The sequence below is a fragment of the Microtus ochrogaster genome, chromosome 17, assembly GCF_000317375.1.
Source record: "Microtus ochrogaster isolate Prairie Vole_2 chromosome 17, MicOch1.0, whole genome shotgun sequence".
Lineage (NCBI taxonomy): Eukaryota > Metazoa > Chordata > Mammalia > Rodentia > Cricetidae > Microtus > Microtus ochrogaster.
The window spans coordinates 8,683,107-8,697,568 of NC_022019.1; the positions used below are offsets into that span (position 1 = coordinate 8,683,107).

The 14,462-nt window shown below is 35.6% G+C and overlaps 1 protein-coding gene across 1 annotated transcript in view; it reads left to right on the forward strand.

Annotated features, from left to right (window-relative positions):
* Positions 1 to 14,462, forward strand: part of Pspc1 (paraspeckle component 1) — a 64,160-nt gene that overhangs the window by 34,820 nt on the left and 14,878 nt on the right. The window contains exon 6 of the mRNA XM_005355442.3: positions 1,145 to 1,250. Within this exon, the coding sequence (XP_005355499.1) occupies positions 1,145 to 1,250 (106 nt within the window). The remainder of the gene's footprint in view (positions 1 to 1,144; positions 1,251 to 14,462) is intronic.

The window sequence follows — 14,462 nt, forward strand, 5'->3', positions numbered from 1 at the left end:
AGGATCCTCTGGAACTGGAGTTACAAATGCTTGTGAGCTGCCATGTAGGTATTGGGAACTGAATTTGGTCTTCTGTAAGAGCAGCTGATGCTCTTAACCGCTGAGTCATCCCTCCCTCCCTCCCTCCTTTTTTTTTTTTTTTTTTTTTTCCCCCAGACTAGGTTTCTCTGTGTAACAGCCCTGGCTGTCCTGGAACTTGGCCTTGAATTTAGATAGACCCACCTCTGCCTCTGCCTCCCAAGTGCTGGGATTAAAGGTGTGTGCCCCTGCTGCCTGTCATAAATATTTCTTGATAGGCACAAAATAATGACTATGTTAGGTCTTGGTGTGTAGTTCAACTGCTTTGCTACTGTGGCCTCAAACTATCCATAGACAGAAAATGACTCTTTTGCAGTTTTGTATTGACTGTTCCAGGGAGTTTCCTTAGTGGGCTGATGAACATAGAGAAAAAGAATTTATAATGCCCCCTATGCATAATTGAATTTTTGTGTCGGTTCTTTGTGGTAATGTTCTTATAGTTTCCTTAATTAAAAGTTTATTAGCATATATTAATTATATATAACAATTCATTATGACGTTTTTACCTGTATGTAGTATAATTTGTCCATATTTAAGCACATTACCCTTTCTTGCTTCCCTTTTATTCCCATTGTTTCCCTTCCCATCTGTGAATGTCTGTGAATTTTGCTATGTAGGTTATAAATACAGATTCTTTTTTTTACTCCTCTTTTATCCTTTCCTAGTGTTGGATTAGATTGAACCCCTCTCAGTTCATTCTTTGTCCATGCTAGACCAATCTTCTATCACTGAGCTACATCTCTTGTCCTTGATCTGGTTCAGACAACTCCATGCTAGTCCATGCTAGACTCAATCCTGTGATCCTGTCTCAGTGGTCCACTGATGAGATCACAGAGCTTTGCCACCAAGTTGGCTGGAGTTCCTTGATAGAAGCATAGGTACATGTTGTGACTCTGATTTGTAGTTGTTCTTGATTTGAAGGCTTGTAACAAACTAGAAGGTGAGATCTAGGATATCCTTAGTCACAAACTTGGCATATGTAATGTAATTTTCAGAATTTATTCAAATTACTTTTTCTCCAATGGCTCAAATGTCATAGTGCTGAAATTTTAAAAAATGTTTGCAGACATGAGGAGGAGCATCGTCGTCGTGAAGAAGAGATGATTCGACACAGAGAGCAGGAGGAGTTGAGGAGACAGCAGGAGGGCTTTAAACCAAACTACATGGAAAATGTAAGTAGAAGACTGCTTAATCAACATGATTTCATTAGTATGTTAGATGGTGTGCATTCAGAAGTTTTTAGATTTTGTGGTATTTACTAGTATACTTTCTGATTCTTGAATTTTTTATGGTTGTTAAACAAGTGATTGTGTTAATGTCTTTTAAGTAATACATTCATTGAAGTAATATTTATAACTTAATAAAATGGTTGTTAATAGTTTTTCTGTTTTGATTGGTAAGAATACATGCTCTTCAATAAGATACCTAGATAATACAGGCATCATCTCTACCTGATGTTTGCACTGTACCATTTCAAGAATTTATTTTTGAAAGTTTTAGATATATGCAGTGTCAACCATAATACCTCTATACACAGCTGAACTTTTTGTTTTGTACATTTCTTTTTCTGAATTATTTTGTATAAAATACTTAGCATTATTCAATTTTGTTAATCAGTGTGTTGCTATTAAGCCCACATCTGAAAAGGTCTTATAAGTGTATTTGTAGAGTGGTCCTTTCATATTGTCTGATGTATTCCCATTAGCTACAATTTGTAGGAGCTTTCCTCCTCCTTTCTTCCTTTCTTTTCACACTATGCACCGTTATGTAGACTAGAGCAACTCTTCTATGGACTTTTCCTGGTTATAGGTTATTCAACACAACTCTTCTGTTCCTGAATTTCCTTCACAGTCGTCCAGGCTTAAATTTTTGAAAATTATTTATTAGGACTTGGGAGCTTGTGCTGTGGTTGAGTTTGAAGTTCAGAGGACAACCTTCTTATACCTTATATGTATTCTGGGGATCAAACTCAGTTCTCCAGGCTTGCTTTCAGCAAATGACTTCTCGCCGGGCTCACGTTTTTTGTTTGTTATTTCACAATAAAGGTGGCTCCATGAATACTTCAAAAATACTAAATTCTCTAAATTCTTAATGATAATTAAGCAAGAGTTTCACTGTTTACTTGAATTCTGAAAAATATCCACTGTTATTTTTCTTCTCTTGTCAAAAGCCAGATACTTTAAGAACTAAAACTTACTTAGTAAGTTTCTGCGTCTGAAAGTATTAAATCTTTGGTGCTTTTTTTTTCAAATCTCTGTTCTCATTCTTTTGTATCTGGGAATGATTTTTTTTTCTTTTTTCTTTTTAATAAAATGAAGAAACACATAGTAAAAGAAATCTTATAGTAACAAGAAGTGTTTGTTCTACTATCACCTAAGTATTCTTTGCATGGAAATTCAGTTAGATAAATGCCTGTAATTGTTCTATCAACAAATTAACCAATGAAAAAAATTTAAAGCCTTTTGAATTTTTATTTATTAGTTTCTAGCTTTATCTTTCAGTTATCTTTTCCTTCTTGGATACTAAGCATTCAATGACTTATTTTAAACTTGCAGTCTCAGTAGTTTTCAACATAAATCTGTTGGTCTTAACTGTGAAGATGCTGTGTAATAATGTAAAAGGAAGTAGAATTTAGCATATTTCCATACTAATATTGGTTTATTACTCTTCAAATAATCATCATGTGTAAGTCATATATATTTCTTAAAGAATTTCCACTGAGGATTAAAAAATTCTACCTACTTTTTTATTTATCTGAATATTTACTAAAGGGTTCTTTCATAATAAAATTGGTATATACTAACTTTCTTGGTGTTTTTCCCGACATGAACTTTACATGTTTTATAATGAACATAACCATTTGTGCTGCTATTAATAATGTCATTCTAGTGGACTAGAAAGGAAGAAGTAAAATATTAACATTTCTAAGCTTTTAAAGAATTTCTTATTTTTAAACATAAGTTGGTTGCATCATTAATGCAGTTGCATACTTTTTGAAGTAGCTGCATTTTTTTGCTTAGTGTATATTAATATAGATGTTAATATAATTAGATATTAATGATGAATGACTAGTTTCAATTTTATTTTTCTGCTTGTAGAATTAATCTGGAAACATTTTTTATTTTAAAATTGAATTATGAATTCCTTAAGTTTTGGAAGGGTAAAATTTATGTGTGTGTAGGGAGGTGTTATGAGTGGATGTGGGCAGCCAGGTATGGAGATCAGGGGACAGCTTTTGGTAGCTGGCTTTTCCCTTTCACCACAGCTTCCAAATATGGAACCTACTTCAGTTGTCTGTTGTATATGAACTTTTACTTGTTGAGCCATCATGCTGGCTATGTAAATTTTTGTTTTTCTTTCAAAAAGGAAAGAAAAAGTAGGTGTATGTTTCTGTGTGACTGTAGAGCGTGTTCAGGTTAGCATTCTCTGCAGCTGGACTTGTAGACTGTGTGAACTTGCTGACATATTTGTTGGGATCTGAACCCTGCTTCTCAGGAGAAACTGCAAGTATTCTTAACTGCTGAGCCATCTCTTCAGCTCCTAAATTCATAAGAAAAAAATCATTTTCTTTCAGAAATCTTTTAAATTAGTATAAAATTTTATAGCTATCTAGTGATCTTTGGGAATAGGTGAATTAGTCATAAAATACTCATGCTGGGCTGGGCGATGGTGGCACACGCCTTTAATCCTAGCACTCAGGAGGCAGAGGCAGGCTGATCTCTGTGAGTTCGAGACCAGCCTGGTTTACAGAGCTAGTTCCAGGACAGGCTCCAAAGCCACAGAGAAACCATGTCTCGAAAAACCAAAAAAAACAAAACAAAACAAAACAAAATATATATATATATATACTCATGCTGCTTTTATTGTCATTTCTAAAGTAGATTATTATTTCACACGATTATTTACTAGACTAGAATTGGATTTAAAGATTTACTTTTCAAATTATTAGAAAAAGTATGTTTTGAATACTTATAGCCACATAATAAAAGTCTGATTAGAATAGCAAATTATAGTCTTTGACCACTGTTCCTTTTCATCCTACCAAACCTTAAAAGACAACATGCTACTTGTGTTTTTGAAAGATTTTGGGGAGTAGTACTTTTAGATGGGTCATTGTGTCAAAGCACTTGCCAAGCCTGAAGACCTAAGTTTACTGGGCCCACACTGTGAAAGGACATGACCGCCTTTCAGAAGTTGTCCTCTGACCGCCACACATGCTCTGTGACATGTGAATAAAAAACACAGAAGGAAGCCGGGCGATGGTGGCGCACGCCTTTAATCCCAGCACTCGGGAGGCAGAGGCAGGCGGATCTCTGTGAGTTCGAGACCAGCCTGGTCTACAGAGCTAGTTCCAGGACAGGCTCCAAAACCACAGAGAAACCCTGTCTCGAAAAACCAAAAAAAAAAAAAAAAAAAAAACAACAAAACACAAAAGGGCTGTTGGTGTTGGGGAGGTGACTCAGAGAGTAAAATATTGACTGTGCAAGCATGAGAACTTGAAATCTGATGCATGACCAGGCATATTTGTAATTCCTGCAGGATCTCCAGGGGTTGCTGGCCAGGTGAGCACCAGATTCAGTGAAAGAGAAGTAATTGAGGAAGACATTTCCCCAACAACTTCTGGCCTTCCTGTGGCATCCTACGAGCAGGGGTACATGCACACACACATGCCCATGTGTTGAAAGTTGGAGATAGTGGCATATACCTATATTCCAAGCACTTTGTAGGTCAAAGCATGATAGTTACTGCAACTTCAAGACTAGCCTGTCTCAGAAAAACAAAGTAAAAAGTTGTAGGCTAGGTAGTGGTGGCGTATGCCTTTATTAATATCAACACTCTGGAGGCAAAGGCAGCTGATCTACTGAGTTCCAGGATAGCTAGGGCTATACAGAGAAACCCTATCACAAAAATAAGTAAACAAATAAATAAATAAAAATAATAAGAGGAAAAAAAGAAAGCTGGCTTGATGAGATGGCTCAGCAAGTAAAAGTGGCATTTGCTTTGGAGTCGGATGACCTTAATTATATTCTCTAAGACTGACTACAAAGTAGGTTAGAACCAGCTCCCAAAAGTTGTTTTTCCAAGTATATAAACATGTACACACATGCATAATGGATGAACAAGAAAACGAATAAAAACAGAAGAAATACTCTTGACTAATTCTGATTCATGTAAAATACTTGAATTATGTTGAACCATAGGTTGGAATATTTGTAATTCTGTTTTTCTTTTCCTTTTCGAGACAGGGTCTCTCTGTATAGCCTTGGCTGTCCTGGAAGTCTGTAGACCAGGCTGGCCACAAACTCAAAGATACACCTACTTCTGTCTCCTGAGTGCTGGGATTAATGGCATGTGCCAACAACCCCTAAGTAATAATGTAGCACAGGATGAAGGACAGAACTTAACATATTTAGATATATGATAAGTCAGCCTTAAAATAGTTATTTTTTGTCATACATGTCTTTTGGAATTCTGGGGATATAGTTAACTTTAAATTGTCATTCTTATTTTGTACTTAATTTATGCTTAGAAAATGTCAAACTCCTTGATAATAGAATAGCTGTTGTTACTATAAATTAACTATGATAGTTTCAGTCTTGTAACGTGTCTTTCTTTTCACTGTCTGAAGTGTGTGTATGTGTGTGTATGAGAGAAAAAAAAAGAAAGCGAGCATGTATATGTATACATTTAAATTTTTAAATTTCATATGTACTTGTGTTTTGCCTGAATGTTTAATGTGTGCCATGTGACTACCTGGCGCCCCTGGAGGTCAGGAAATGACTTCAGATTCCCTGGAATTACAGTTACAGGCAGTTTTGAGCTACCACATGGCTGCTAGTAATTGAGCCCAGTTTTTTTTTTTTTTGTTTTGTTTTTGCTTTTTTGAGACAGTGTTTCTTTGCGTAATAGTCATAGCTGTCCTGGGACTCACTTTGTAGACCAGGCTGGCCTCAAACTCGGGGATCCATCTGCCTCTGCCTCCTGAGTGCTGGAATTAAAGGCGTGTACTACTACTGCCTGGCTGAGCCCAGATCTTTTGAAAGAGCTTCCAGTGTTCTTTAACCAATGATCCATCTCTATAGCCCATATGTATGTATGTATGTATGTATGCATGTTAATTTATCAGTTTAGAATGTATTTGACCATGGTGTGAAGAGTATTTAGGTTAAAATTTGATAGATGTACAGTGTTTATACATTCCATACTTATTTCAGAATCAATGGGAATTTTATGAGATTATTTTTTATAATGGTCTTGTGATTTTTCACATTTGGTTATTTCATATTCTATAAGTTAAGAAAATTCAGCTGTCAAGTAGTGTAGGATACCATAAGTCTTTTATTTTTTGATATAATTTATATAGGATCAGACTTAAATATGAAGTTTCTTTTTTCTAACAAAGTAAATATTAATGCTTGGTTTTGTTAACGAAAGGGATAACATTTCATATCTATTCCAGATATTCTACATTAAGTTAAATATATACATTACTTGTGGGGTTTTTTTGTTGATTTTTTTTGTTTTTTGAGACAAGGTCTTACTATGTGGCTCTGATTGTCCTGGAACTTGTAGATCAGGCTGGCCTGCAATTCAGAGATCCATCTGCCTCTGGACTGCTGGGATTATAGACATACACCATTACTCCCTGGAATTGACGATACACGCACACAGTGAACTTGGAAATAGTATATGCTATGTCAGCTATTTATTCAAGCTGTGTTCCTTTAACATTGGACTTCTCTTGTAACATCCGTATCAAGGCTTGAAATAGGGCTGAGAATGAAGCTAAGCCAAGAGAGCACTTAACCTAACATGTATGAAGCTCTGAGTTCCATCCCACACTGCAAACCTGCATGATGGTACAGGTTTGTAATCTCAGCACTGGCGAGGTGGAGGCAGGAGGGTCAGAATTTCAAGTTTTTTATTGGCTATATACTAGGTTGGAGACCAACCTTGGGTACATAAAACTGTGGCTCAAAAAAAGAGGAGTAAAACCCAGGAATGACCTATTTATAATTGCAGCATGTCCCTAACACACACACACAAAAAATACCGCACATCCAAACAGTTGTTGGAAGAGGAAAATATAGTGAGCCAATGATTTAATATTTATATTTAATTAATATAATTAAATATTTAATATTTATTCATGAATGTTATTTTTCAAATCCCTTAGGAAGAATGCTTTGATTTTTGGAGACAGGGTTTTAGAAACTAGTCCTGGCTGTCCTGGAACTCACTCTGTAGACCAGGCTGTCCTCAAAATCAAGAGATCCTCCTGCCTCTGCCTCCTGAGTGCTAGGATTAAAGGCGTGCCTGACCAGCTAGGAAGAACCCTTTAAAATTATGAGTATCACCTTGTAACGTGTCTTTCTCTGTTCTGTCAGCCAGCCCCCAAATAGTGACATGAAGACTTAATAATTTTGAAAGCTCAACCTATAGCTTAGGTTTGTTCCTGACTAGCTCTTATAACCTAAACTAACCCATTTATATGAATCTATGTTCTGTCATGAGGTGTTACCTCTCTTTCATCTTCTTGTACCTTCTGTTTCCTCTCCATATATTGTTTATTTTTCAATAAATAAACCTTGCCTGCAGATCAGTGCAAAGCAGCCACACTAGTCAGCCATACAGGCCAGGCATGCTCTGTATAGCCTGACTGGCCTGGAACTTGCAATTTAGACAGCGGGTCCTCAACTCAGAGATCTCCCAACTTCTCTTTATCCCAGCAACCACACTAGTTAGCCATAGAGGCCAGGAGGTGGTGGTGCACACCTTTAATCCCCACACTAGAGAGGAATATAAAATGGGAGGAGACAGGTCTCACTCTCAGTCTCTCAATCTGAGGTTCTGGGAGGCAGGATTTTTCATTTTCACTTTGAGGTAGAGGTAAGAGCCAGTGACTGGTTGCTTTGCTTTTCTGATATTCAGGTTGCACCCAGTATCTGTCTCTAGGTTTTTATTATTCATGCTATATCTCCGTATTGTCTCACCTTTTGTGCCTAGATTATCCTTCTCTTTCTTTCTCTCCTTGCCTGGCTCTTGGCTGTTCAGCTTTCATTAATTTATTAATTGTTTTAAAACTATTACATGCTTTTCTTTTTTATGATTTATTTATTATGTATACAGTGTTCTGCCTGCATGTCTGCCTGCAGGCCAGAAGAGAGCACAAGATCTCATTAGGGATGTTGTGAGCCACCATGTGGTTTCTGGGAATCAAATTCAGGACCTCTGGAAGACCAGCCAGTGTTCTTAACCTCTGAGCCATCTCTCCAGCCCCCCCCCACCCCCCCGTTCAGCTTTTTATTACACCAGTCACAACAAATACAACTGTGCACAGTTACAAATATTTCACAGTGACCTTATAAGTGCTGGCTCGGGTTTATAACCCCAGTATTTGAGAGGATGAAACTGGTGGATTACAAATTCAAAGCTAGCCTAGAAATACAGTTTAGTGACAGTCTGCATTGCATTCTTAAGGTTCATAGTTCCTACCGAGTACTTGATACACAGAGTGATTTCCTATACCTAGTTTTTGGTTGTGCTTTTTGTTTGTTTTAGAGACAGGATCTTGCTCTGTATAGCCTGGACTGGCCTGGAACTTGCTATTTAGATAGCGGGTCCTCAATTCAAAGAAGATCTCCCAACTTCTCTGCCCCCTTATTTTTGGGATTAAGAGTGTGCATGCCACTTTGCCTAGTAAATCCTTACATTTTTTTTTTTTTTACCTAGAAATAATTTTATGTTTGTCTGATTAGAGAAGATTCTGTCATTGTGTACTTGGGAATATAATTTTGCTAAATTAGTAGGTAACAATGTGTGATACCTTCATGAAATTATTGAAAAGTACTTGAGATCCATCAATATTTTGAATCATTAGGTTTATGCTGGAACTTAGCTCTTGATTTTAAAATGTTGAACAACTTTTTTAGTGATGCTTAAGATGCCCTTAAATATGTTGAAATCACTGTGATAGTATAGTTCAAGTTTTTAAGCAGTAAATGGGTTTGAGGAAACATGGGAAAGAGTTGGAAATTCATATATACAATTTAAATAGTACAGCGTTCTCTATGAATAGTGCTTTTTGAATTTGGATGCCAACCATGAATTGGTCTTTCATACTATATATATATATGCAGGAGATGATCTCAAGTAATGGTACTTTAAGATTTTAGTGACTTCATCTGCACTAAGGGTCAGCAGATTGGAGAAGGTCATGTTCATCTGCATGCTTTCTGTTTTTGTAAAATGAATTGAAACACTTTGGTTAGTTTGTTAACATCTGCTTTGCCCTACAGAGTCTAAGTTGACTAGATGTGAACAATAATATTATATCAAGAGTGTATGGCAAGCAAAGCCTAGAATATTTATTACTTGGCCCTGTTTGCTGATTCCTAATCTGAAGTCAGTATGGTAATTTGGGGGGATCTTAAAGAAAAGGCTCAAATTATCCAAAGTCAACAGTCTGTAAATTACAATGCAAATTAATTAATTTTTGTTTCCTTTCCAGTGCTTTTAGAAGGCCTATTGAGCAGATCTGCTCATATCGTAAGCTCCAAGGTTCCTGAGGAATCCATATTAGGTTCATGATAGTCTTATTTATAAGTCAATGCAAGAGTTAACGAAGCAACGGCTAAAGAGATGCTGCCAAACGCTATTCTTTCTGTTTTCCAAATTTTTTTAGTTTTTGTCAGTAGAGGTTTAAACAATTTTTCTTCTGATGTTGCTTCCTCTTAATCAGTAGTGTTAACTTTACTGTGTTGATGCCTCCATGCCAGTCTTTTTTTTTTTTTGTATTTTGTATGGATATTTTCCATTACCTCCATGATTTATTTATAAAATTGATTTGCCCTGGTGTAACATGTACATACCAAAAACAGGAGGTTTGGGAATAATAAAAGTCATTAATTGGAGCTAACAAGGAGAAATGACACCTTTTTTTTTCTTATTTATGATATGGTCGGTAGGTACACATTTATTTTCTGAAATGATGTATGCATGTTTTAGATAAGTTGTAATTTTGTATTTTTCTACATGGCTCTTTCCTTCTAAATTATTTAATGAGTTAATTTGATTGGCTTGCAATAGAATGTTTTCCTCTTTTAGAGGAGTAGAAAGGAGTCAAATAGCTGGCCATTCAGAGGAATATTACAATTAGTTTCCATAGCTTTTCATTCTGTGGGAATAGTTGAAGGGATGATACTGAAGGTTTGGACTTTGATCTGACTTGCAGGTCAACTAGTCAACAGACTTGGACATGTTGATAAAACTCTAAACGATACAGTGATTGTAATGGCCTTAATGTATTTGTAACCAGTTTGGCTTATTTAAAAGTTTTTTTATTGAGCTATATATTTTTCTCTACTCAACTCACTTCCTCTCCCTTCCCCTCCTCCCCTCTCCCATGGTACCCATGCTTCCAATTAAATAGACAAATTTTTGTTTGTTTTTCTAGACAGGGTTTCTCTGTAGCTTTGAAGCTTGTACTAGAACTAGCTCTTTTACATCAGGCTGGCCTTGATCTCACAGAGATCTGCCTGTTTCTGTCTCCTGGTTGCTGGGATTAAAGGTGTGCACCACCACTGCCAGGCCAGTTTGGTTTTTTACACTTTCACTTATTTAACTGGTTCTTTCTATAAGCAAAAGACTTGTAAATATTAGGGAGGGTATACAGTATTTTCAGGAATTGTTCTTATTGTGTACATAACAAAAGAACAGAGTCTATGTTGTTAATTAGAAAGCTGTCTGTATCTTGGGGTACATAATTGTAACAGACTCCTAATTAAATAAAAATACACTAGTTAAGCTTATGATATTTACTGATGTTATTGAAAATGTTCTTTAAGATTTTGATGATTAGATATATCTGACTGAAAGTATTGGTTGGGGGCAGGAGAGATGTCTCAGCTGTTAAGAGCATTGGCTGCTCTTCTAAATTAGATCTTAATTTTTGACACCTATATGGTAGGCTCACTGCCTGTTGTAACTCCAATCCCAGGGGATCCATGCCTTCTTGTGGTCTCCAAGGGCACTGCATACATGTGGTGTATGTGCAGGAAAACATCCAGTAAAACATATTGATCATTTTTATTTAGATATTTAATTCTTTAATTATGCTAAAATTTTGGTTTTATTAATAGCTTACAAGTTAAACTTACAAGTTTCCATAAAAATTATACATATGTTTATATCTGAATATATATATTTCTAAATTTCCTTTAAGTAGTCTTAGCTGTCCTCAAACTTGGAGACCTGCCTACTTGGTCCTCCCAAATGTTGGAGTTAAAGGCATGTGCCATCAAGCCCAGCATTAAATTACTTTTAAAAATAGAAGATACAAAATTAGCTTTGTTAGAAGAATCACACGGCCAAGCCTAATGAACATGGGGTTCTTTGCTCTATGATTCATAATAAAAGTTTTTTTTTCTGAACACATCTAATGGAAGTTATTAAATATCTTATATGTTATTCTCCCTCGTATTAAGGTACAACTTGGTGTTTCAGACATACATCATATCTCTCGTCCTCCTCCTCTCATATTCCTGGAGTTTGTCTAAGATATAAACTGTATAAACACAGTTTGTATATTACCTCTGATTGTTCAACCCAGCCTTTTCTTCTTGTTTGATTTTTAGTGCCTACAAATTAGATTCTAAGTTTTAAAATGTTTTTGTTTGCTGTTCTGCTGAGTCTTTAGAGGTCAGGGTTTGTGCATGTGTATTAGAGTTAGTTAGATGTAAGCTAAAAGAATCAAATAGTTCTTTTGTGTTTATGTTCCCTATGGGCACATACCAGTGTTGGCCATAAGGGCTAAAGCTTGTAGCCCTAGTACTCTTACGGTAAGGCAAGAGGATCACAGATTTGAGGCCCCACCATGGGAGTATGTACTACATAGAGAGATGTTGTAAATTAAAAAATAGGTAGGATGGGAAGTAGAAAAAGACAAGATCTCCTGAATAAATCTACTGAGTAAATTGGGAGTGTGGGTATCATGGGAGAGGGTAGAAGGGGGAGGAAGGGAAAGGAGCGGAGAAAAATATATAGCTCAAAAAAACCCAATAAATTTTAAAAAGCAAAAAATAAATAAAAGAATAAAATCGTTTAAAAAAGGTAGGTAAGTATATAGGTAGGTAGATAATCTGCAGTCATAGTTTTAGCTGTACTTTATGAGTCACCGTGCCTTTGTGTATTCTCTTAGATCAAGTCCTTTGTAGATTGTTAGAAAAACACAGAATGGCACTGAGATAAAGCTACTGGACTCAGGTTTTCATAATGGAATCACATAATGAATATAATTAAAAAAAATTCTGTCAGTCAAAGTTTTTATCTGTGTGCTTGATTTTCAGCATACCTAACTTTTTAATGTGAGGATTCTGTTCACTTTACATTAAGACTGGTTTCCATTACAGAAAGATTTTTCCATTTAGGTGGGGAAAATTCCTATTATTTCCTGTGCTATAGGAATTTTGGTACAGAGTATGTAGACAGAGAAGGACCTTTAAGAGGTACAGCTAAAGTGTTCTTACTGGTTTAGAGAAACATTCTCTCTATTGGAAGAGTTTATTTTCATGGTTTTCTTTAAAATTTTCACTGATAGGACCCCCTAAAAGCCTATTTTTAAGGGAGATCAGGTACAGCTGAAGGTTGTCTGATGTCATGGGTACTAGTTCAGGTTGCTCTCGGGTTCTTGCTGACGTCCTGAAGAAATGTGAGGGTGGGAAGAGAAGAGGCAAAATGGTCATTACAGATTATGTTGTTACCCACACAGAGAAACCAATACAATAATTATCAGATCAAAGATCCACCTATGAAAACTGATAGCGCTTCTCCGTGTCAGCATGACTACTAGAAAACACGGGAAAATAAAATACCGAAATACCCAGGGGGGGAAAATTTTTTTTCACTGATAAAATTGGTTTATTATTCTACTGTGTTGTAGGTGTACTGTATGTCTTTTCATTTGAAATGGTAAGTTTTAATTTTTGATTCAAATGGTAAGATCTTTTTTAACAAATATTTACCTTTTTTGAGTAAGTGGATAAGGGAGTCAGCAATAGAGAAAAGAAATGGTTGGTCTAAACATGCTTTGGAAATGCTGTTAATATCTGTAATATAATTAATACTTTGATTTAGTGTTTCAATTAGTAACATTTAAAGAAGCTTGTTACTTCTGCTCTGTGACTTTAGTGTAGAGCCATTTTGCAGGAATTATTTTACTTGGTGGTTATATTCTTCAATGTTTTTATCTTTAATACCGACAGCATAAAGCTATGTAGTATCACCCAAATGTCAAGAATTCTGAATTCAGCCGGGCGGTGGTGGCGCACGCCTTTAACCCCAGCACTCGGGAGGCAGAGGCAGTTGGATCTCTGTGAGTTCGAGACCAGCCTGGTCTACAGAGATAGTTCCAGGACAGGCTCCAAAGCCACAGAGAAACCCTGTCTCAAAAAAACCAAAAAAAAAAAAAAGAAAAGAAAAAAAGAAAAAAGAAAAAAGAAAAAATATTTGTCAACATATTAGTGCTTCTACAAAACTATTGGCATGATTTAAACAGCAAACAAACATTTTCTCCTTCATGAAGTATATGTGTACTTCTTCATAACATTGGACTGTATACTGCGTTCTTCTTCCATTATTGCCTTTCCATGGGACCAATTTTAGATTGTCTCTTGTACAGTTTATGTTTTGTTCTTTAGTTCATCTTTCATAATTTCACCTGGCATCATAGCCTTAGTAGTTTGGTATTAAAAAAAATTAAATTTGAAGAATTATTAAGTATTGCTGATATATTCTAGCAACCAAAAGCATCTTTTTAGTGGCACATGTATGTAATCCTAGTTATACTGAGAAAGGAAGATCAAGATTTTTCATGAACACCCTATCTCAGGAAACAAAACAATTTTTTTCAGTAAATTTGCTATGACAATTGAAAATTATGTCATGAATATATATCATGTAAGTTCATTGAAATATTCTCAATGCAATATATGTTTTCATATATTAATTTATGTAAAATGTGTGTTTTCTCTTGTCTGCTGATACCTATTAGATTGATTTTATATGGTTATATGCAATTCAGTCTCAGAAATATACAATGTACTAAAAAACAACTATTGATTTTCCTGCACTTTAAAGCTTAAAAAATCTATTATTGGGTGAAAGCTCTTATGTTTTAAGTAATCTTCGTGCTTGTTGTTACTTGAATTTCTGATTGGACAAAGAACAATTATTTTTATGAGTAATAGAATAAACTTGATAATTGATTATTAAAATTTTATTTTGGAGGCTAGGTTTCCTATCCAACTTTTGCTTGTCTCTGATTTTCCCTCCTTGCTTTCTTCCTTTTTTTGTTAGACTTTTAAAAGTAGTTTTTTTTTTTTTTT